Genomic DNA, 23,435 nt, shown 5'->3' on the forward strand with positions numbered 1-23,435 from the left:
TGAAGATTAATGGATTCGACCTTGTTTTTTCCGGGTTCCCAGTTGTTTTGAAAGAACCATAAATCCAGAGAATGCCAGACTTTGATGACAAAATTTTCCCACGAAGGACCACCGAGCCACCTTCCTGTTCAAGTGAGCACAGTACAACAAGGTGAGTCCAAAAATGTATTGTATGCTGCTGCATAAATGATGTAATATGCCAGGGAGATATGTACATCAGAGCTAAGAAAGTAATACTAAGTGTATGTTGTGTAGTAAGATGTTAGTAGCCCATGTGCCTCACCCTAATAATTTGGTCTATTTACCCCTCTTAATTTCCCCTACTGTTCTGACTTGGTGGTGCACAAGTAGCCTATAACCCCGGGGCGTCAGCGTAGCCTAGTAGTTAGAGCGTTGGACTAGTAACCGAAAGGTTGCAAGATCGAATCCCTGAGGTGACAAGGTATAAAATCTGTCGTTCTGCCCCTGAACAAGGCAGTTAACCCACTGTTCCTAGGCCGTCATTGAAAATAAGAATTTGTTGTTAACTGACTTGACTAGTTGTTGTATTTTTTATTTCACCTTTATTTAACCAGGTAGGCTAGTTGAGAACAAGTTCTCATTTGCAACTGCGACCTGGCCAAGATAAAGCATAGCAGTGTGAATAGACAACAACACAGAGTTACACATGGAGTAAACAATAAACAAGTCAATAACACTGTATATATATATTTTTTTTAATACATTGTGTGCAAAAGGCATGAGGAGGTAGGCGAATAATTACAATTTTGCAGATTAACACTGGAGTGATAAATGATCAGATGGTCATGTGCAGGTAGAGATACTGGTGTGCAAAAGAGCAGAAAAGTAAATATATAAAAACAGTATGGGGATGAGGTAGGTAAATTGGGTGGGCTATATACCGATGGACTATGTACAGCTGCAGCGATCGGTTAGCTGCTCAGATAGCAGATGTTAAAAGTTTGTGAGGGAGATAAAAGTCTCCAACTTCAGCGATTTTTGCAATTTGTTTCAGTCACAGGCAGCAGAGAACTGGAAGGAAAGGCGGCCAAATGAGGTGTTGGCTTTAGGGATGATCAGTGAGATACACCTGCTGGAGCGTGTGCTACGGGTGGGTGTTCCCATCGTGACCAGTGAGCTGAGATAAGCAGATAAGTTAAATAAAGGTTAAAAAAAATAAAAACCTGTTTTAGAGAAATGTAATCATCTAATATTGTAAGAGATTTCATTGTCTACTTATGGGCATCCCCTTTATTTATCCTACAGTCCTGGCTTGGTGTACCGGGAGAACACTGTAAGAACAGCCCATGTTCTAAATTCTGTCTCTGTACATTTCAAAAGTGCTAAAGGAAGGTGACTACATCCGTCCTAGCTCGCTCATTAATGTCTTAATCAAAATTACGGATTGCCTCTTATCCGCTTGTTGTCCCCTTATGCCATAGTTTGTACATCTCAATTGTCATTAAAAACCACATTTATTTAAGCAAGTCAGCCTTATCAGCTATGTTTTTTTTAAAGGAAGTCAATGAGGCTGAATGAACTGTTTCGTTGCCAGACAAGGCTCCGCTGATAGCCAGATGTAGCAGTGGTAAGATGTTGGGACTGCTGTTGGGACAGCTTTATGTAGGCCGTTTGTGGGGACCGTTTGTCACCGTTATAGTACATTTAATGTATTGTTTAGTGTTGTGTAGTGGCTTTGCTGGCAAGCATCCCACTTTTATATATATTTTTTGCCACAGTGGGCAGTGGGCATAGAATTCCTACTAAATTACTAGAGGGGCTATATTCTATGTCATAATCCTTCAAAATTCCAGAATGTAGTGAAAATGGCAGCCATTTTGGTCTGAGAGAAATCCAATCCAGTCTAAATAGAAGGGAAAGGGAGACGGGGGATACCTAGTCAGTTGTACAACTGAATGCATTCAATTGAAATGTGTCTTCCGCATTTAACCCAACCCCTCTGAATCAGAGAGGTGCCAGGGCTGCCTTAATGAATGGCAGTAGAGGCAAAGGTGATGCATTTCCTGCTTTTACCTATGCAGGAAAATAAAAGGCATGCAATATATCAGAAATTGTGTAATAAAATATTGTCACCCCAAAACATTGTTGTATAATTATAAATACAGTTATGAAGCTTTTATACACTTCTTCTGTTTAAATAGCCTCCAAAATATATGTAAACAGAACATAAATGTCTTAAATGTTGTCTTCTTGGAAAGCTGTGAGTGTTATTATATAATACAATATCAGTAGGCCTACTTGTTGCATTTAGAATTTGTCTAAGTCCTATCATCAACTGATTTAGCTCAGTTGGTAGAGCATGGCGCTTGCAGTGTTCGATTCCCACCGGAAACCAATACGAAAAACAGTAGTAAATGTATACACTCACTAAGTCGCTCTGGATAAGAGCATCTGCTAAATGACTAAAATGTCATTTCAGCCAGTGTATGGCTGTGGATTGACTGCATTGTTTAAATGGAATGCTGGCATATTTGGCAATTAATTTAAAAAAAATTATAGACTCATTCCTCTAAAACTGGCTGGCACTCCTCTAACAAACATGCACTGCATATACGGTTCAAATTCATTGTTTTACACAATATCTTATCACAGCAGTGGCGAACCATGGTTGATTTACTCCCTTACTAAAATGGCTGACATTTTAGACCATCATAAGAAGGTTGATGGCGATTGGTGAGTCACGAATCTCCCAGTATGCACTGAAAATCGGTCATTTTTATGGGTGGGATTTTCTGAGAGGCGTTGCCGCACTAGAAGCGAGTAGATTTTTAACCTCCGCAGCCAAGCAAGAGTTCATACAAACGCATTTGCAGCCGCCTACAGTGAACTTCTTGTCAATTTAATCGGAACCTTTCATTATGGCCAACTACATTCATGTACCCGACGAGGCGCCCGCTGTACCCAAAATAGATGTCACATTAGACGAGAACGATTACAGATCTGGTGCATTGAGACTAATCAAGGAACTGAGACCGTTCTGGAAACCATCCGAGGTCAAAATGAAGGTATTACATTTGTCACATTCAACGTATTAATTTCTAATATGTTTCTACGGTGACCGTAAGAGACTAGTCAGTCGTCATCTGTCGCATACTGCTTACCAGGCAGCTATTACATAATTCTGAAACTGGAGTGTTGCGCTTTTTTAAATATAAGCTGCGTCAACTTGCTAGCTAGCAACAGTGTAGCATTCAAGTCAGCCGATTGACGAATGTATCGAGGCAGTAGAATTCATAGGCCTTTTGCTTGACGTAGTTTGCCTGATCTAGTAAGCTCAGTAACTCACTGTCCGTTCTGTATCACGTTCTGATTGCAACAAAGTATCTATCAAATTCAAGGATATTATAGGCGTCATCATGCACAAAACACAACTGTCCAGCTATGCATTTGATCTGGTGCCAATTTTCTTATGGCATTGTAATATTAAGTGTCATTCTACGATTGCAAGACTAGATACAACTTCCAGGAATGTATGATTATGAGTAGTGGGACTGGTTGCCAAGTAGCGTTACATCAACTCCAACAGGGAGCTGAGCGCAAACGAGCTCTTCAAAACCCTTCAGCCACATTACAGTCGCCCACATTTGGCGCCTGTGTAAACTACAATTCCGACGCTGTTTTAACGTTTGAAAAACGTCAATAACCATCGCTTTCTAAAAAGTTTAAGAATATACCCTTGTCTTTTAATGTCAGAGATAAATACACGTAAAAAAAGAAGAAAAGAGAGCTACTTACTGTAGCAGTTTTGCACCGATCCATCCAATGCTTGCCTACAGTTGACGAACTACACTTCCTCTCCTGTTAGCTGACACGCTGGTGTTCGGAGCACGCTAGATGACTAATAAGCACAGTTGGCGACATCTTCCGTAAACAAGCGCTGTAACGTGGAGATATAGCCGTGTGGGAAGACTAACCCTATAAATGTGTGTGGTAATGTATCTATATTCACTTCTCGCTGATATTAACGATACGTTCCGTATTCTTTCCAAAATAGTACCGCAGTAACGATGCGTGTTATTTTTTAGACTAGAGCAAGAGTTTGGACTCGTGAAGATGTACTATGCAGACATCGCTCAACCATATCCTGTTTGTTGACAAAACAAGCACGTATAGTGTAGTCATTGTACCACCTAAAACCGCAGTGAAATATATTTTCCATAACCAAAAATATTGTAATTTCAGCTGTTTTGAAGTACAAAAGGAAAAAACGGGAAGCATGGAGATAGCGCACATAGAACAGATCTAGCGCGTCTTAGACTTGCTTTCAATAAGACTGACATAACTAGAACGCACATTTCTGTGTACATTTGATGGGGTCGCCCAAAAAATTGCATATTGCAGCAAAACATCACCTATCATCAATGGGCACTAAAGTAGTTCGTATCTATGAATATGGTAAGCAGACGAGTTTTCTTTTTAAATTAAACTCTGAAAAAATGGTAAATTCTTAAACCCTGTAGCAACAGATAATGTAATAACTGCCAATAATGTAATCGGCTCCTACTAATTTTATAACTTTTGCATTTATAATGTAATAAATACTGATAATTTAATAAATATGCTGAACACAAAGTAATAGATTTGGCTCATTATTACATTATGCATGAGTTATTACATTATAAAGTGGGATTCTTTTTTAAAATCAATTGTGTAATGACTTAAACCAATAATGTAATTACAACCTAAAATTACTTTCCTTTTAAAGCTGCAGTATGTCACTTTTTGGGCAACCTGACTAAATTCACATAGAAATGTGAGTTTTATAGATCTGTCATTCTCATTGAAAGTGGTAGTGTTCTATGTGCACTTTTTCTATGCTTCCTGTTCTTAAGTTTGGTTTTTGATTTATTTTACTTTGTTTTGTACACCAGCTTCAAACAGCTGACATTTTTTTGGGGGGGGGTGGTTATGGAAAATAGATTTCACAGCAGTTTAGATGGTACAATGACTCTACACTATACGTGCTTGTTTTGTCACATTTAAGTTAACTATTAGAATTGTAGCAACCAGGAAAAGGTGGCGCGATTAATGCATAGCACACCTTTAAAGGAAAATTTCCATTTTTTTCACTTCATATTCAACACCACCCCATCAACATCTGTGAAAATATGATTTTAACCAATTATGAGTAGGCATTGTCTACTAATTGGATAATGTCATTGGATACTCTTATTTTACTATATTATTTTTACTACAAAATGTAGAAATGCACAATTATCACATACAGTGCATTTGGAAAGTATTCAGACCCCTTCCCTTTTCCACATTTTCTTACGTTACAGCCTTATTCCAAAATTTATAAAATATTTTTTTGCCCCATTATGACAAAGCGAAAACAGGTTTTTATAAATTCGTAACATATATTATAAAAAAATACTGTATTTACATAAGAATTCAACCCTTTGCTATGAGACTCATTTGAGCTCCGGTACATCCTGTTTCCATTGATCATTCTTGAGATGTTTCTACAACTTGATTGGAGTCCACCTGTGGTAAATTCAATTGATTGGGCATGATTTGGAAAGGCACACGCCTGTCTGAATAAGATCCCCACTGTTGACAGTGCATGTCAGAGCAAAAACCAATCCATGGGGTTGAAGGAATTGTCCGTAGAGCTGTGAGACATGATTGTGTCGAGGCACAGATCTGGGGGAAGGTACCAAAATATTACAATATTGAAGGTCTCAAGAACACAGTGGCCTCCATCATTCTTAATTGGAAGAAGTTTGGAACCACCAAGACTCTTCCTAGAGCTGGCTGCCTGGCCAAACTGAGCAATCGGGGGAGAAGGACCTTGGTCAGGGAGGTGACCAAAAACCAGATCACTCTGACAGAGCTGCAGAATTCCTCTGTGGGGATGGGAGAACCTTCCAGAAGGACAGCCATCTCTGCAGCACCCCACCAATCAGGCCTTTATGGTAGAGTGGCCAGACTGAAGCCACTCTTCAGTAAAAGGCACATGACAGCCTGCTAAAGGACTCTGACCACAAGAAACAAGATTCTCTGGTCTGATGAAACCAAGATTGAACTCTTTGGCCTGAATGCCAAGCGTCACGTCTGGAGGAAACCTGGCACCTTCCCTACGGTGAAGCATGGTGGTGGCAGCATCATGCTGTGGGGATGTTTCTCAGCGGCAGGGACTGGGAGGCTGGTTAGGATTGAGGGAAAGATGAACAGATCAAAGTACAGAGATCCTTGCCGAAAACCTGTTCCAGAGCGTTCAGGACCTCAGTCTGGGGTAAAGGCTCACCTCCCAACAGGACAACGACCCTAAGCACACAGTCAAGACAACTCGAATGGAGCCGAGGAAAAGTCTCTAAATGTCCTTGAGTGGCCCATCCAGAGCTCGGATTTGAACCGGATCGAACATCTCTGGAGAGACCTGAAAATAACTGTGCAGCGACGCTCCCCATCCAGCCTGACAGAGAGGATCTGCAGAGAAGAATGGGAGAAACTCCCCAAATACAGGTGTGCCAAGCTTGTAACGTCATACCCAAGAAGACTAGAGGATGTAATTGCTGCTAAAGCAGCTTCAACAAAGTACTGAGTAAAGGTTCTTATGTGATATTTCATTTAAAAAAATTACAATGCATTTGCAAAAAATTCTATAAAAATGTTTTTGTTTTCTTATTATGGGGTATTGTGTGTAGATTGATGAGGAGGGAATTTTTAAAATCCATTTTAGAATAAGGCTATAATGTAACAAAATGTGTGAATAGTCAAGGGGTCTGAATACTTTCTGAATGCACTGTATGTGCATGTTGGGCTGGTGCTGGAGATGATGTTGAACAGTTAAGAAATGTCTCTCTAAGTGTCACACTTGAGGAACACTGCATTAGCATTCATTGCCACAACAGCGAATGCACATGTGCCAATTGAATCTCAACAAGGAAATGTCTGGTTTTATTTAATTAACATTTTATTAAATAGTATGGATTTCAGCAAACAAAGGTACACAACAACAGAGGACAAACTGGTACTCAGTAAGGGTTTAAAAGGTACTTTAAAAAAAAGTATCTCTACATAGTTAGTTGGAGGCTCATTTAAAAAAAAAATTAAAAGCTCCAGTCTGAGCTCAGCTCTGTGGAGGAGTTGAGGTACTTGGCAAAGTCACCATGGGAGGTTTGTAAAAGTCCGAATTTTTGCCTGGTCTGTTTTGTGCACGGTAACTGTTTTGGGGAGAGCTGTTGTCAGGACGGAGGGGTTCTCTGGGACTTCCCCTGAGGGCTTGTGCTAAGACTAATATATTTTTGAGGATTGTTAGTCTTCTAGTCTTATTTATTCTTTTATCTTGAAGATACAATAATATCGTATTGTAAGTTCCTTGGCATTTTCCAACCGAGTAACAAGGTAGCCTGAGTTTCTCCCGGGTTCTTTGTGATTTAAAGTTGGGCTAAATGGTGAACACACTTCTGAGAAAGGAAACATAGCCTAGTTGGCAATTTACATCAGGAAATGGGGTTTTTCATTAACTGGTCTTATGACTCACTAATCATGTGGTTTGTTCATGGCAAACCTGCACTAACCCACCACACAGGTTTACACCACCTAGCTTATGTATACAAATGGAACAAGCCTGTCATGCATGCTGATCGTATAAACGGGAGGTATGGTAAAACTCGGTGACCATACAAGATTGGCACATTTGGGACAAGTTCAGTCTCCGCCTCCTAAATAAAAACATAATTGAAGGGGGCGGAGCGGTTGTCTTGAACACAGAATGGGGGTGTGGTTTCTCTTTGTAAACACAGCTTTAGGGGTATTGTGGGCAGGGTAGACACACACACACACAACCACACTGTCTATTTGCATTCACAAAGCAAGGACTCAGCACATGCCAGCCATTGCTTGCTCCTGCTAAATAAAATTCCGGACGTGCCTCTACGCTCATGGTCAATCCCTGATAGTGTATACGATTAGGGGTGGAATGCCTGCCCCCCCCCCAGAAATGTTCCAGTTTTCATTGGGGATGAAAACAACCATTGGGTTTAAACCCACCCAGACAATTCCATCAATGCGTTCTGGGGTCCTTTTTTGTTTTTCAATCAGATCTGAAATCAATTGACAACCTATAAAAGGAACCATAGAATTCAGTCCCAGGATGAAAATGATACTACAATGGGTGGCAGCATACTGTCCGTGGATGGTGGAGGTCCAGGGCACCGTACTTGTTGGCATATTCGTATTTAGAAAGGTCCTCATCTGTAGTATTAATAGAAAGATGAGAAAGCTGCCTACCTGACAGGAAGTCAACTGTACCTGTAGTAAATTGGCTATATAATAGGGGTCTATAGCTATCCCTGTTATGAAAACGTGCATGACTGGACATAAGCCTATAAATAACTGAGTGAATTGTCCTAAATAAACTCAGCAAGAAAAGAAACATCGCTTTTCATAACCCTGTCTTTGAAAGATAATTAGTAAAAATCCAAATAATTTCACAGATCTTCATTGTAAAGGGTTTTAACACTGTTTCCCATGCTTACTCATTAATTGCTTATGGTTCATTGAACATGCACCTGTGGAACGGTCGTTAAGACACTAACCGCTTACAGACTGTAGGCAATTAAGGTCACAGTTATGAAAACTTAGGACACTAAAGAGTCCTTTCTACTGATTCTGAAAAACACAAAAAGAAAGATGCACAGGGTCCCTGCTCATCTGTGTGAATGTGCCTTAGGCATGCTGCAAGGAGTCAAGAGGACTGCAGATGTGGCCAGTGCAATAAATTGCAATGTCCGTTCTGTGAGACGCCGAAGACAGGGAGACAGGTCAGACAACTGATCATCCTCTCAGTGGCAGAGCAAGTGTAACAACACCTGCACAGGATCGGTACATCTGAACGTCACACCTGCAGGACAGGTACAGGATGGCAACAACAACTGCCCGAGTTACACCAGGAACGCACAATCCCTCCATCAGTGCTCAGACTGTCCGCAATAGGCTTAGAGAATCTGGACTGAGGGCTTGTAGGCCTGTTGTCTGGTGAGGACATGCCTTACATCACCGGCAACAACATCCCCTATGGGCACAAACTCACCGTCTCTGGACCAGACAGGACTGGCAAAAAGTGCTCTTCACTGACGAGTCACGGATTTGTCTCACCAGGGGTGATTATCGGATTCGCGTTTATCGTTACACCGAGGCCTGTACTCTGGAGCGGGATTGAGGTGGAGGGTCCGTCATGGTCTGGGTCGGTGTGTCACAGCATCATTGCACTGAGCTTTTTGTCATTGCAGGCAATCTCAATGCTATGCGTTTTTAAGGGAAGACATCCTCCTCCCTCATGTGGTACCCTTCCTGCAGGCTCATCCTGACATGACCCTCCAGCATGACAATGCCACCAGCCATACTGCTCGTTCTGTGCATGATTTCCTGCAAGACAGGAATGTCAGTGTTCTGCCATGGCCAGCAAAGAGCCCGGATCTCAATCCCATTGAGCACGTCTGGGACCTGTTGGATCGGAGGGTAAGGGCTAGGGCCATTCCTCCCAGAAAAGTCTGGGAACTTGCAGGTGCCTTGGTGGAAGAGTGGGGTAACATCTCACAGCAAGAACGGGCAAATCTGGTGCAGTCCATGAGGAGATGCACTGCAGTACTTAATGCAGCTGGTGGCCACACCAGATACTGACCTACTTTTGATTTTGACCCCCCCCCCCCCCCCCCTCAGGGACACATTATTCCATTCCTGTTAGTCAGATGTCTGTGGAACTTGTCTCATTTGTTGAATCTTGTTATGTTCATACAAATATTTACACGTTACGTTTGCTGAAAATAAACGCAGTTCACAGTGAGTTTCTTTTTTGCTTAGTTTATTTATATATATTTATTTTATACTGGGGCATTGGATGTGATGATGATGATACCCCATTGCAATAATTTGTCTACCAATCATCTATTTTTCCTCTATCAGTTCTTCACAGATGGAATCACCAATAAGTTGCTGGGCTGCTACGTGGGCGGGGTCATGCAGGATGTGGTCCTGGTGCGTATCTATGGCAATAAGACGGAGCTGTTTGTGGACCGGGAGAACGAGGTGAAGAGTTTCCGGACGCTCCACGCACACCGCTGCGCCCCTCGTCTCTACTGTACCTTCAACAACGGCCTCTGCTATGAGTTCCTGCAGGGCCAGGCGCTGGAACCTGAACACATCCGCAGCCTGCCCACATCCAGGTACAGCGACAGTTAGCCCACCGCGTCGAGTACAACTACCAGGCCCTAATCTTAGCAGAGCTACTCCCACATGACACACTCGGTGCTCTACATACACCACACCTTTGAATTCATTTTCAGGTGAAACCACAGTACGTACACCTGCACTTTTTACACATTCCATAGTCTTTGGCAATGTCATGTAAGGTGTGGTGCATCGGTGCCTAATATATGGGTGAGTCAGTAAGGAAAGGCAATGTGACTTGTTCCCTCAAGGAACATTCCTAGCAGTAGAAACATGGAACATAGGCAGTTACAGGTCAGGAGTGTGATTGAAAGCTCACCCTGGATCTATGCTCACAGAACCATTCTTTAGCTAACCTGTTCTTTCGCTAACGCCCAAGTGCTCCAGGGCTATGCATTCAGTTCAGCCTCACCCGTAGGTGTAAACTCACCTTAAGCTTAGTGAGTTGACAGTCTTGGGTTTCTCCTATGACCCGACTTTCATTACATTTCTGGTATTCTTTACAAATATGACCTCTAGTGTATAAGCCAATACTGAAGTAAGAGTTTTACAGTCTTGGCCTCTAGAATTTGGTCCCTCCTCTCAAAACTCCCTATCGCCGACTCACATCGCTTCCACCACCCTACAGGCTCATCGCGAGGCAGCTGTCTAAGTACCATGCCATCCATGCTCACAACGGATGGGTGCCCCAGTCAGACCTGTGGCTGACCATGGGCAAGTACTTCGCCCTGATGCCCAAGTTCTTCCAAGACCCAGAGATGAACATGAGGTGAGTGGTGTAGATAAGGAAATGAACTGGGTCCCAATATCCAGACCTGCATGGTACGGAGTATGAAGGCCTGTGTTGGTGTATTCATGCCATGCACACTGAATAGTATGCTAGTTGAGATATTGGGACGAGGTCTAGGTAGGAGGACTACGATATGTTAATAGGGACACCTGAAATCTGTTGGAGGTTTCTCATCAATAAAGTTATAAAACGTATTATTGATGCTTGAATATTTTTCCTCCACCTATTTCCTACTTTATGACATTAATGGGGCCAGGAGTTTTTGTAGGTAATGTCTGGTTACATAATGATGAGGAATAACTCCCTGGGGCTCTAGTCTAACTTTCCATCAGGAAGCTCTTGAATGGAACACTGGAGTTATGAGAGATGCTTGTCCTGTGACCTCTGGCATGCCTGAGCGATTGCACAGTGAGTGTCTGCCATTCCTCATAGTTTCACCAGGTGTGTTTACCTGAAGAGGACGAGCCCCCTGTCACTCAAACCACACCCACTATTCATGAACAATATGTACTGTTGCCTAGTTAAATAAAAAAATACTGTACCGTTTTGTTGTCAAACCACACCCACTATTCATGAACAATATGCACTGTTCCCTAGTTAAATAATACTGTACTGCATTTTAGTTCGGTATGTTCACCGTTTTAATAAAGTCATGTGGATTGGAGATTATGCACGATGCTTGGAGTTTCAAGCCTTTAAAAGACTCCTCTATGCAGTTGTAGTTTATTGATCTGAGATGATGTATCAATGAGTTTACTCTTGACTGATGTCAGTTTTCTAGTAGATTCCAACCCTCTTCTTTTATTGGTCCGATATGGAACAATAATACTGTACCTCTGAGGTTGCGCAACACCTACTTCTTTCCCTGTGTACTTCTGTAAAGTGTAATCTCTCTCTTTCTCTCTTTCTACCTCCACCCCCCCCTCCATCCCCAGGTTAAACAGTGAGGTGCCTAGTCGAAGGCGACTGAGGGAAGAGATGGTGTGGATGCAGCAGAGTCTGTCTGTGCTGGGCTCTCCTGTAGTCCTCTGCCACAATGACCTGCTGTGTAAGAACATAATCTATAATCAGCAAGGAGGTGAGTTTTACCCTGCATGCCCAAACATACTGCACCGCACCTAGCTACTATTGCACTGTCCACCACTACCCAGTCACAGGTAGGCCTGATTTCATATACTGCACCAGAGTTTGGGGGCAATTCCATTTTTTAATTCAGTCCATTCAGGAAGTCGAATGAAATTCCGATTTTCCACATTGACGAGAAATGAGGAGAAATTGAAATTGTTTAGTTCTGGGGTTAAAATAGATTTGAGGCACTGCACTCCTGCTCTGCACGGCATTCTCCCAGTCAAAAGCCACAAATCACAGGAAGGACTGACCATAGTGTTCAGTAGGTAAAACATTTGAGAACATTGTGAAACCTAGGAGGGTTGAAGTACCCAAACTTGTTAAGTTGGCTTATTTTAGTTTCTGTTTCATAGTGTTTTCTTCTGTTTTGCTCAACTGAACAGGGCCCTGGCTTTAGTGCATCTTGTGTAGTCAATTACCATCACAGAGCCGACAGGCTTTGCCCATCATGTCATGCTAGCTAAGGGTGGGAAGGGAGGGAGCTCCGTAGCCCATTTTAATTTTCATCAGTACATGTTTTTATTTGTGGTCCTTTGGGAATGCTGTTTTGTTTGTGTTGTGAATGCCTTTGGTACTAACGGCCGTCCGTGTTCAAAGCTGATGCAAGTAGAAATGGTCTCTTAGACCAGACCTGCCAGGTGGCCAATGGTTGCAGAGGGAGTGGTGAGTGTTTTAACCTGAGGGTGGAGGGGGAGAGCATTCTTACCTGAGGCTAAGGTGAGGGAGAGCATTCTTACCTGAGGCTAAGGTGAGGGAGAGCATTCTTACCTGAGGCTAAGGTGAGGGAGAGCATTCTTACCCGAGGCTAAGGTGAGGGAGAGCATTCTTACCCGAGGCTAAGGTGAGGGAGAGCATTCTTACCCGAGGCTAAGGTGAGGGAGAGCATTCTTACCCGAGGCTAAGGTGAGGGAGAGCATTCTTACCCGAGGCTAAGGTGAGGGAGAGCATTCTTACCCGAGGCTAAGGTGAGGGAGAGCATTCTTACCCGAGGCTAAGGTGAGGGAGAGCATTCTTACCCGAGGCTAAGGTGAGGGAGAGCCTTCTTACCCGAGGCTAAGGTGAGGGAGAGCCTTCTTACCTGAGGCTAAGGTGAGGGAGAGCCTTCTTACCTGAGGCTAAGGTGAGGGAGAGCCTTCTTACCTGAGGCTAAGGTGAGGGAGAGCCTTCTTACCTGAGGCTAAGGTGAGGGAGAGCCTTCTTACCTGAGGCTAAGGTGAGGGAGAGCCTTCTTACCTGAGGCTAAGGTGAGGGAGAGGGATTCAGCTGATTTTTACCTGAGAAAACATGGGATTGAGGAAGAGCACTGTTTACCCCTTCGCTGGTCTGTTCAGCAAGGGGCGGGGTGATCTCACTGCTCCTTGTGCCCAGCTTTTCTCTCCTAGGAGCGTCTGGCCAGCCAGAGGGAGGGTTGACAGACAGGCAGACCCAGTTCAGAACACACCACTGTTCTACGCCACAGCTGTCCGCTCAGAGCAGCAGTAGGCGCTACCTCACTCCTTTCACTCAGACAGTGACTGGCTGTGTGAGCTAGCTCAGTGCACCATTTGCTTTTATTACTTTCACTCAGTGACTGACGGCTCTTGCAGTGCTAGCTCTTTACCATACTGTTATCCAACCCTGTGCTAGACTACACCTGGCTTACATGGTAGCAGGGTAGCTCTTTTCTGTTTTATGAGAGGGAAACCTCAAGCTTCAGCAATAACAAAAAAGAATCACAGAAAACATAACTAACTACAGTTAAAGTCTAGACAGAGCACACAGCTCTTTCAACCACAGTCTCTCAGTGGCAGTTTTAGTTCTCGCTCTCTCTCTCGCTCTCACTCTCTCTCTCTGTGTGAGAGAGAGAGCAGAGGGAAGCCTCTTCCTTCCAACAATAACACAAACGCTTTACCCTCTGAAACTGATGAAAGTGAAAGGGTAGGGAAACTGATTTAAGATGTTTTAAGAGATTTAAGAGTCGTTTCAGTTCACCCAGTAAGAGAGCAGGATTGTTTCTCATTCAGCTGAATAAGGGCCTTTCCCAGGGCCTCATCGCTCTGTTTATTTTTCTGCTCTGTCAGGTGATGAAGGGAGAGAAGTAGTCAAATTCTTCCCCAAGTCCCTGAGACTCAAACCTGTGCTGCTTAGCTTACAACAGGAAGCCACTCAATTATCTAATTTGCATAGGAGCAGGGAGGTGTTGTGCCATTGGGTCCCACGTGGACCAATCAGAGTTTAGCTTTGAAGGTGCCTGTTGCGAGAAGGGGGAAGTGTGAGAGACCGAAGGAGAGGACAGAGTTGGCTGTTTCTGTGACTGGTTGTGTGTGAATGTGTGAGAGTGTCTCTGTGTGTGTGTGTGTGTGTGTGTGTGTGTGTGTGTGTGTGTGTGTGTGTGTGATGGATGTGAGTTTGCCCAAACCTTTTCGTCTGCTGTACAGGGCTACTAGCCACTGACTGGAGGTGTTCTGTTGTGTCCTGCTAGGACCGCCCGGCGTCCGGTAACCATCTCACGTGTCTTTACTCAGTCAACCTCAGAAACACACACCAGAACACTCATACACACACTGTATGTGAAACTGTACTGTGACAAACACACATCATTTGGAATTTAGGGTGCTTCAACAAGCACTCTTGAGTATGACCTACATAGTAAATGAAATGCTAAAAGGATGAAGACCCTAAAGCATTTGAAAGGGTATTTATGTTGTTGTCAGGGAGAGAGTTAAAACGGCTCTTTCTAGTTAGATTTGGGGGTAAGGCTTTGCATGTTGACATCCCCTCATGCAGTACTGTTTCTTCGCTAGAGGTCAGTGTTGCGTCTCTTTACCTCCCAACACCACATTCCTTCTGCATGGTGCCTCTGTTTCCATCTTTCCACCACAATCACTTTCTCAACGCATGACCTTTTACCCAATCAATTCCACTGCAAGTTCCACAACGGCATATGAACCAAACTAACCCAATATAAGCTTGCTGTGGAAAGTAACATAGACACCCCTACTTTTTTTTTAATGACACATTTGGACTTCTTGTTTATTTACAACGTATCTCACTAACCAAACAACACAAACTAAACATGTACAAATGACACATTATTCCTCTGTGTATAATAGCTTCTGTGTGAGCTAATTTGTTTGTGAAGCCAATCAGGAGATTTCCTGGAAAGAGTTGATAAGACTATTTGTCTGCGGAATTGGATAATCCAATCCATTTTCCAATCACATGACTGGCTCCTGTAGCCTATATTGGGATTGTGATCACCCTACATAATGGCAGAAAAAAATGAACATTTTGAAAATATCAGTTCTCAACTTTTTCCAGAACACTTTGAAATTGAAACTGGTTGGAAGCTGGTCCTACATCTGAATGGAACCCTCATAGAAACCTTTGTTTTTATAGCTAGCTCATCTGGCTATTATATAACATGACAACCACTGTCATGACCACGCTAGTCAGAGGAATCGGCTAAAGCACATTTACCTGTTTGGGACCAGGCCAACTGCATGTCTGCATCAATTAGGCCTATATGTCTTGTCTGTCTGCCCACTTTCTATGTGTCTGCATTTGTGTCAACTTCATTTTCTCGAAACATTCTCACTTCCCTTCAAAATGCAAACTCTTACTCCTCCACCCCAGAGGCCTACAGTATTTCCAGTAGGCTGTCAGTGAGGCATCAGAACCACTTAGACTAGAGAGAGGGATGATAATGGGTTAATAATGCACAGATTTATCATTAATAATGTGACGGGTCTCTGTCCTGTACTAAACAAACCTTCCTCTCTCTGCTCCTTTCAGAAAATGTCAAGTTCATTGACTACGAATACGCTGGGTACAATTACCAAGCCTATGACATTGGGAACCACTTCAATGAATTTGCAGGTAAGAGTTTGTCTGTGTGTGGAGTAACTTTGCCAAGTGCGACTGGTCATTTTTATAAAGTACTGCCTGTACAGTATGTGTTGTGGTCCTCTGTAGCTTGGTAGAGCACGGCGATGCCAGGATAGTGGGTTCCATTCCGGCAGGTAGCCTAGTGGTTAGAGTGTTGGGCCAGTAGCCGAAAGGTTGCTAGATCGAATCCCCAAGCTGACAAAGTAAAACATCTGTAAAATCTAGTTAAATAAAAATGCATTTTTTCTTCTTCAATCCCGCTCTGAAAATGACTGCTTTGGATAAAAGCATCTGCTTAATGACATTATGGTCAGTGTGTTAAGCTTGTGTTTGGTCATTGTACTAAGCATTTGTGCGTTTTGATCTTTTACTTGGCTCGTGTGTGTCCTGTGTAGGCCTGAATGAGGTGGACTACAGCCACTACCCAGAGCGGAGTTTGCAGCTGCAGTGGCTGCGCTCCTACCTGGAGGCCTATAAGGAACACAAAGGTCAAGGGTCAGAGGTCACTGAGACAGAGGTGGAGGTGCTCTACGTACAGGTCAACCGCTTCTCCCTGGTGAGTTCACGTCTCCTTTTTTGCGTGGTTAATCTGTGGTTTACGCCCAATACGAAGTTGGTGAACCTTCGTACGTTTTGGCACATTTTTATTTGAGTTTTGAAGTATTAGACTGATGTTTAGTGAGACTTTGACACAGGTAAATCAGTCAGGGGCGTTCCTGGGTAAAGTTGAAAGGCTCTTTTGAAGCTTTTCACAAGGAGATCTTCAATGCCAGTCATCTCCGTCTGTTTGATGTTCTCAGGTCGAAGGGCCGAGCAGTGATCCCCTCCGCTCTTCTCCGTTCACTTCTTTCAGAGAATCAATAATTAATCAATAATTAAGGCAGTGTAGTCTATTGTGTAGAACTGTCTCCCCTGGTACCTAGCAGAGATTGTTTCCCTGAACACGTACTCATCTAGAAGGTACAGTTGAAGTCGGAAGTTTTACATACACCTTAGCCAAATACATTTAGACTCAGTTTTTCACAATTCCTGACATTTAATCCTAGTAAAAAATTCCCTGTCTTAGTTCAGTTCGGACCACCACTTTATTTTAAGAATGTGAAATGTCAGAATAATAGTGGAGAGAGTGATTTATTTCTTCAATCATATTCTCAGTGGGTCAGAAGTTTACATACACTCAATTAGTATTTGGTAGTATTGCCTTTTAAATTGTTTAACTTGGTTCAAACGTTTCGGGTAGCCTTCCACAAGCTTCCCACAATAAGTTGGGTGAATTTTGGCCCATTCCTCCTGACAGAGCTGGTGTAACTGAGTCAGGTTTGTAGGCCTCCTTGCTCGCACACACTTTTTCAATTCTGCCCACAAATTTTCCATAGGATTGAGGTCAGAGCTTTGTGATGGCCACTCCAATACATTTTCTTTGTTGTCCTTAAGCCATTTTGCAACAACTTTGGAAGTATGCTTGGGGCCATTGTCCATTTTGAAGACCCATTTGCGACCAAGCTTTATCCTCCTGACTGATGTCTTGAGATGTTGCTTCAATATATCCACATAATTTCCTTTCCTCATGATGCCATCTATTTTGTGAACTGCACCAGTCCCTCCTGCAGCAAAGCACCCCCACAATATGATTCTGCCACCCCCGTGCTTCACAGTTGGGATGGTGTTCTTCGGATTGCAAGCCTCCCCCTTTTTCCTCCAAACATAATGATGGTCATCATGGCAAAACAGCTATTTTTGTTTCATCAGACCAGAGGACATTTCTCCAAAAAGTACAATCTTTGTCCCCATGTGCGGTTGCAAACCGTAGTCTGGCTTTTTTATGGTGGTTTTGTAGCAGTGGCTTCTTCCTTGTTGATTGGTCTTTCAAGTTATGTCGATATAGGACTAGTTTTACTGTGAATGTAGATACTTTCGTACCGGTTTTCTCCAGCATCTTCACAAGGTCCTTTGCTGTTGGTCTGGGATTGATTTGCACTTTTCACACCAAAGTACGCCCATCTCTAGGAGCATCTCCTTCCTGATAGGTATGATTGCTGCGTGGTCCCATGGTGTTTATACTTGCATACTATTGTTTGTACAGATGAACGTGGTACCTTCAGGCGTTTGGAAATTGCTCCCAAGGATGAACCAGACTTGTGGAGGTCTCCAATTTATTTTCTGAGGTCTTTTCTGATTTAGTTTTATTTTCCCATGATGTCAAGCAAAGAGGCACTGGGTTTGAAGGTAGGCCTTATAATGCATCCACAGGTACACCTTCAATTGACTCAAATTATGTCAATTAGCCTATCAGAAGCTTCTAAAGCCATGGCATCATTTTCTGGAATTTTTCAAGCTGTTTAATGGCACAGCCAACTTAGTGTATGTAAACTTCTGACCCACTGGAATTGTAAACAATTGCTAGAAAAATTACTAATGTCATGCACAAAGTAGATGTCCTAAACGACGTATGTAAACTTCCGACTTCAACTGTATGTACCCTGGGTATCGAAAAGCAGAGGAGAACTTTGAAAGAAACATGTAGTAGACTTGCAAATGAGACACAAACGAAGAAGGAGTGAGATCTTTGTAAATATTTCTAATTGACCGTCTGCCTGTTTGCTGTTCAACAGAAGTGCAATAATGGTAATTTATCTGAGTACTTTACGGCTTAGATGAAGAAAGGGCCGATGCGTTTGAATAGCAGTAGAAGCGCTGCACTGCTTTCAAAGATCAAAGGAGGGACCATACTAGATCGACTTATTTCTACAATGTCACATAGAGAGAAGTGACCGTGCAAACGTATTGAAAATGAACGAGAAGACTTCAGCCTTGTTATGGACAATAGAGTCCCTGGGGTTATTATCCATACATTAGCTATACACGGGGGTTAGGGCTGCAAATCCACAGGCTTAACAAACTACAACAGAAGCTGTATAAGGTTTTGACTATAACAGCCTCCTTGTCCTGGAAAAGCGACATTCTAGAATTCTCATTTTGCACGGTCAATAGTGGCACCCTCCTGGGCGACGATCCCAACACCACCTGAGACTCACCCTACCTCCTCCTTTGGTAACTACACTCAAGTATGTTTACTGTAGATAGAAGTGGTAGCCTTGGTTTCGGTCTGTTTCAGCTGTAGACAACACCTTTTGTTGGTTGTCACTATGGGATTTGTTGTGTTTGGTGTGACAATGGTGTTGGTTAAATATTTCCATTCCTATCAGGACTATGAACACCGACACCCACATTTAATAACATGACTATCCCCCATTCTTTCCCCCTCTCTCCAGGCATCTCATTTCTTCTGGGGCCTATGGGCTCTGATTCAGGCTGAGTTCTCCACCATTGATTTTGACTTCCTGGGGTAAGTGGCTTCAAAAATGTACGTTTTTATCCGGAGATAAAAATGAGAGCTTGGCATTAAGGTTCTATCTGCAAGAATATGGTTCTGAGATACCTGGCTTTAGAGTTCCAAACCCTCATTGGTTTGAATGGTGTCAGCAATTTTTATATTGTATTCATTTCAACTTGAATTGGGGATATTTAGAGTACTATATACGTGGATAACATTGAACAGAACAAGGCTTAGTCAAGAATTTTGCCCATAATGCAGATAGTCCCAAGCTCTCAAAGACATGACATTAAAGCCATAGCAGATATAGCGTATTTATAGTTTCTCTAATAATGTCAGTTGTTGAGTACTTTGTTTCACCCTGAATACCTACCTTTGACCTTCTGATGTTATGCCCTTACGCAGCATCTTGTTTCTTATGACACATTGTCACTTGATATCTTGTTACTAATGTTGGTGTACATTGGCTCGCTCGTTTCAGATACGCAGTCCTTCGCTTCAGCCAGTACTTCAAGATGAAGCCAGAGGTTGCAGCGCTGAACTTTCCAGAGTAAAAGTCCTTCTCCCTATCTGGTCCTCATGTCCACCGTAGAGTGCCCTCTAGGGGGTGTCGGAAAGAAGACCCGGAGAGAGCCCAGTCCACGCTTCCTGTGGATTTCATTCGGGCACTCACTAGAGACTCATAGAACCCTATGGGAACTCGTAGAACTATATTAGAACTCGTAGAACTATATTAGAACTCATAGAACCCTTTTGAGAACTCCTAGCTGTTAGAAACCATGACTCGGCATCCATTGACACTCCACAGGGCCAATTCCATAGCATCACTGCTACAGACAGATCCCTACCTAGTTCGCTATAGAAGCCTAGAACCATGTACTTCTTCATGAAGACTAAAGTCTTTAAGACCCAGTCCTCCCAAATGTCTATAAATATACAAGAAGAAGAAGAAAAGGAAAAAAACTATCATGGCTATTTTTTGTTTAAGATCAACCAAATGAAAACAGTGCCATGTAAAGAATGGCGAATTCAGTGTGACATTCCAGTAGCATCTCTCACCCCAGTCTGTGCCCGCCCACAGGGGTAACGCACAACAGAGGAGACCCGGACCAACTCTGGAACTTGTCTCCTGTGTTGTGCTGCTGACTGACTGGGAATATTAGTGTGTGTGGGCTCACTCCGAGCCATTCCTATTGGATATATATACATCTCTTGTCTGGGCTCGCTGGCCCACTGATTATTTAGTCACCATTATATCGGTTGTTTTAATGGTAGGCTACGTAGCAAGTTACCAGATGCACCAACACATATTTGTATAGTCACCAATGTATATTTGTCGGTCGAATGGTTAGATTCACTTATGTTCTGTCTCCTAGGTAACAAACATGAGTTCCTCCATCTTGTTTACATTCTGTTCACCTGACTGAAACGACGTCCGCTTCCCCACCGTAACTGGGCTGTAGTTTGATTCATGGGAAATGTTGTCGTCATGATGACGGCCAGGAGTATTTCCTGGAAAAACTCTGACCAGGAGAAACTCTGGGCCTGTGGACTTGTGGTCCGGAAACCCGCCACGCCCTAGTCATGACTATGTTATGTTCACTGTATAAAGTCATTTAGATTAACTTTTTTTTGTTTTTTTTTGTTCATGTAACCTCATGGGGCAGTTGCATTTGGCTCGACTCAGCCTAGTCCTGGACTAAAAGGCACTTTCAATGGAGAGTTTATGTTCAATGGCGTCACCATTGGAAGTGATTTTAAGTCGAGGATTATAGGCGTCACCTGGTTTATTGTTGCCTGGTTACCCATCCACAACACTCCGGCCAACTGAAGTTTCTTCTCCACGATGAGTGTGGATTTGCTTCCCTCCCTAATGATTTCTAGAATGAGAAGGTATTCTGACCGTTCTGATTGGTCCCAGAAAATGATGGGTGGGGCCAGGTCCGGGCCTACACAGATGACGTTATCAACTGTGCTACTGGTGAGAATTTGTTAAGACGATTCAATCGCTGATTAATTTGTTTTGTACAATGCCCCTCATTTTGAAGTCACACAGACAACTTCTAGGATGGCAGTTTCAGACTGAATGTATATAGCTATCGACAGAGCAGCGGAATGAAATTCAGGGTGAATTGTCTGACAAGGTTTACTGCAACTGCCTGTGAGACAACTGAGGTAAGACCTATGATTGGAGGACCAATGGCTTTGGTAGCGAGTGTCTTTGAAAGACGTGTATCTTTGTCTGAAAGAGTCTAACAGTATAGTACTTGTCTTTGTTTGTTTATAATGTATGTGCTGCTTGGTTCTGGAAGTTCTTTACGACAAAAAGTTCATCTAATAGGTCAAAACCAACCAATACCAAAGTGCTGATATTTTCTTTGCTTGTACATAATTGCACATTGTATTTTTCCATTTACGAATGATAATATTGATAATGTACAATATTTACTTTTTAAAGTGCAGTTTTATACCCATTTAAGTGAATAACTGTTTTCTGACTGGGAGGTCTTGGAGAGTATGTTAGGAGTGTGTTAAAACAGCTTCAACGTTAGTCAGGGCAGGTCTGTCACTGTACCTGAATGAAGAGACCACCTTGATAGGCTGCTGAAATAGCGCCCTATTCCCTATATGGTGCACTACTTTTGACCAGGTCCCATGGGGTGAAGTGTATAGGGAATATGGTGCCATTTCAGATATATAGACAGACTATATATTTTTCCATTCATACTCAGCACTTCCATGCCAACGGTATCAGTCTGCAGACTTGCAGCCGGTGTCCTGTGGGTTGCTAGCACCTGTGAGAACTGCATTTCAAGGCACCTTTCAGGAAGCGACTGCGAGTCTGCATACCTATGCCTCTCCCAATATCCTACTGTTGCCCCTGACCTGTGCAGCCCTCTGCATGTTTAGTTAACCCCATCTACTGTAGCGAAGAAACCACAAACTGGGAAGTCGGACAGGAATCACGATATATGCCTGTCTTAACTCTGTGTTCACGCATGCCTTTATTTTGATGTGGCTTTATTTAATGATAATCAACATGTCTGTTTTCTGGGTCTGTGACTGCAGTGTCTGAGATGGTAGGTCTATGTTCCTTCACTGGGGAAATGGAGGACGGGTCAGAAATTGGTTGTTGTTGATCAGATCCTAACTTGAGATGTGTTGTGCGCTTAAGTTACTCAACTTTTGTGAATGTTCTCTACTGACATAAGTGCATGGATTTTTGAAAAGGTTTACTTTACACTTGACTCAAGTTAGTGTTGTCCTTTTAGAATCATGTTTGTGTGTTGTCCTCTTGTCTGCAGACCTCGTCCATGTTTTTAACCACACAGGGCCCACAAATAGTGCTGATATATACTGTCGCCGACACGTGCGCTATAATGTTGAAGAGGAATCATAAACACTCTGTAACGCAAGTCTGATTCCCTGTTGAGTTTCATTCTGAAATGAACACAAGACCACTGTAAACAAACAACACTTTCAGCTTGACTCAATACTGGTCTGCTTCTTTAAAATGTGTATAAATGCACTCCATTATTTCTTCTCTGGCATTTGTAGCATATGTGTATATGTACATTTCAAAATCAAATGTAATATCTCTGCTTGAACTGTCAAATGTGAATGACTGTACATAGGGGGAGGTTTTTTTCTCAACATTGCTCTAACGTCAAGTAGTCTTTTTGTTTAACTGTGAAACGAGCAGACTTTTGAATACTGTACACAAGTGCTTTGAAAGGAGATTAAAGTCTATTACCCTGTCCTGTTTATTGTTTAAAAAAAACGTTATATATATCTATATATATTCCCCTCTGATTATTACCAGTCTGTTTTAATTACTCTGAGCCAGAAGTATTTCCCTATTAACCACTGCTCTACCACAAGGGTACCAGGAGATGGCGCCAAACATGATGAAATGAAAAGCCAAGCATTGTTGCGTTTGTACAGGTAACTGCCAAAATAAAAACACTTGAGTAAATGAGGGATATAAAGTGTGGCTCAGTTGGAAGAACATGGCTCTTGCAGTGCCAGGGTTGGGTGTTCTATTCCCACGGGTGACCAGTATGAGAAATGGATGCGCTCTGTAGAAGAGCGTCGGTTAAATGACCATGTTAAGCTGCT

At 42.8% G+C, this 23,435-nt stretch overlaps 1 protein-coding gene across 2 annotated transcripts; it reads left to right on the top strand.

The window, feature by feature from the left end:
• Window positions 1-2,737: 2,737 nt before the first annotated feature.
• Window positions 2,738-23,081, top strand: LOC109864291 (ethanolamine kinase 1-like). Of its 2 annotated transcripts, none has more exons than XM_031797540.1 (8): window positions 2,738-3,026; window positions 9,934-10,193; window positions 10,826-10,966; window positions 11,923-12,065; window positions 15,890-15,973; window positions 16,378-16,538; window positions 19,255-19,328; window positions 19,798-23,081. In XM_031797540.1, the coding sequence occupies exons 1-8, from the start codon at window positions 2,880-2,882 to the stop codon at window positions 19,868-19,870; spliced, it is 1,083 nt and encodes a 360-aa protein (XP_031653400.1). In that variant the 5' UTR covers window positions 2,738-2,879; the 3' UTR covers window positions 19,871-23,081. The 2 variants fall into 2 exon arrangements, with proteins under 2 accessions (XP_031653400.1, XP_031653401.1); XM_031797541.1 differs by lacking the exon at window positions 2,738-3,026 and adding an exon at window positions 3,838-3,944.
• Window positions 23,082-23,435: the final 354 nt, after the last annotated feature.

Source organism: Oncorhynchus kisutch, linkage group LG19 (assembly GCF_002021735.2).
Source record: "Oncorhynchus kisutch isolate 150728-3 linkage group LG19, Okis_V2, whole genome shotgun sequence".
Taxonomy (NCBI): domain Eukaryota; kingdom Metazoa; phylum Chordata; class Actinopteri; order Salmoniformes; family Salmonidae; genus Oncorhynchus; species Oncorhynchus kisutch.

Bases quoted from the DNA above. Each gene is read 5' to 3' on its own strand.
- LOC109864291 (XM_031797540.1), top strand. From the start codon at position 2,880: ATGGCCAACTACATTCATGTACCCGACGAGGCGCCCGCTGTACCCAAA. The intron at 3,027-9,933 runs GTATTACATTTG...TTCCTCTATCAG, and splicing joins CATCCGAGGTCAAAATGAAG to TTCTTCACAGATGGAATCAC. The intron at 12,066-15,889 runs GTGAGTTTTACC...TGCTCCTTTCAG, and splicing joins AATCTATAATCAGCAAGGAG to AAAATGTCAAGTTCATTGAC.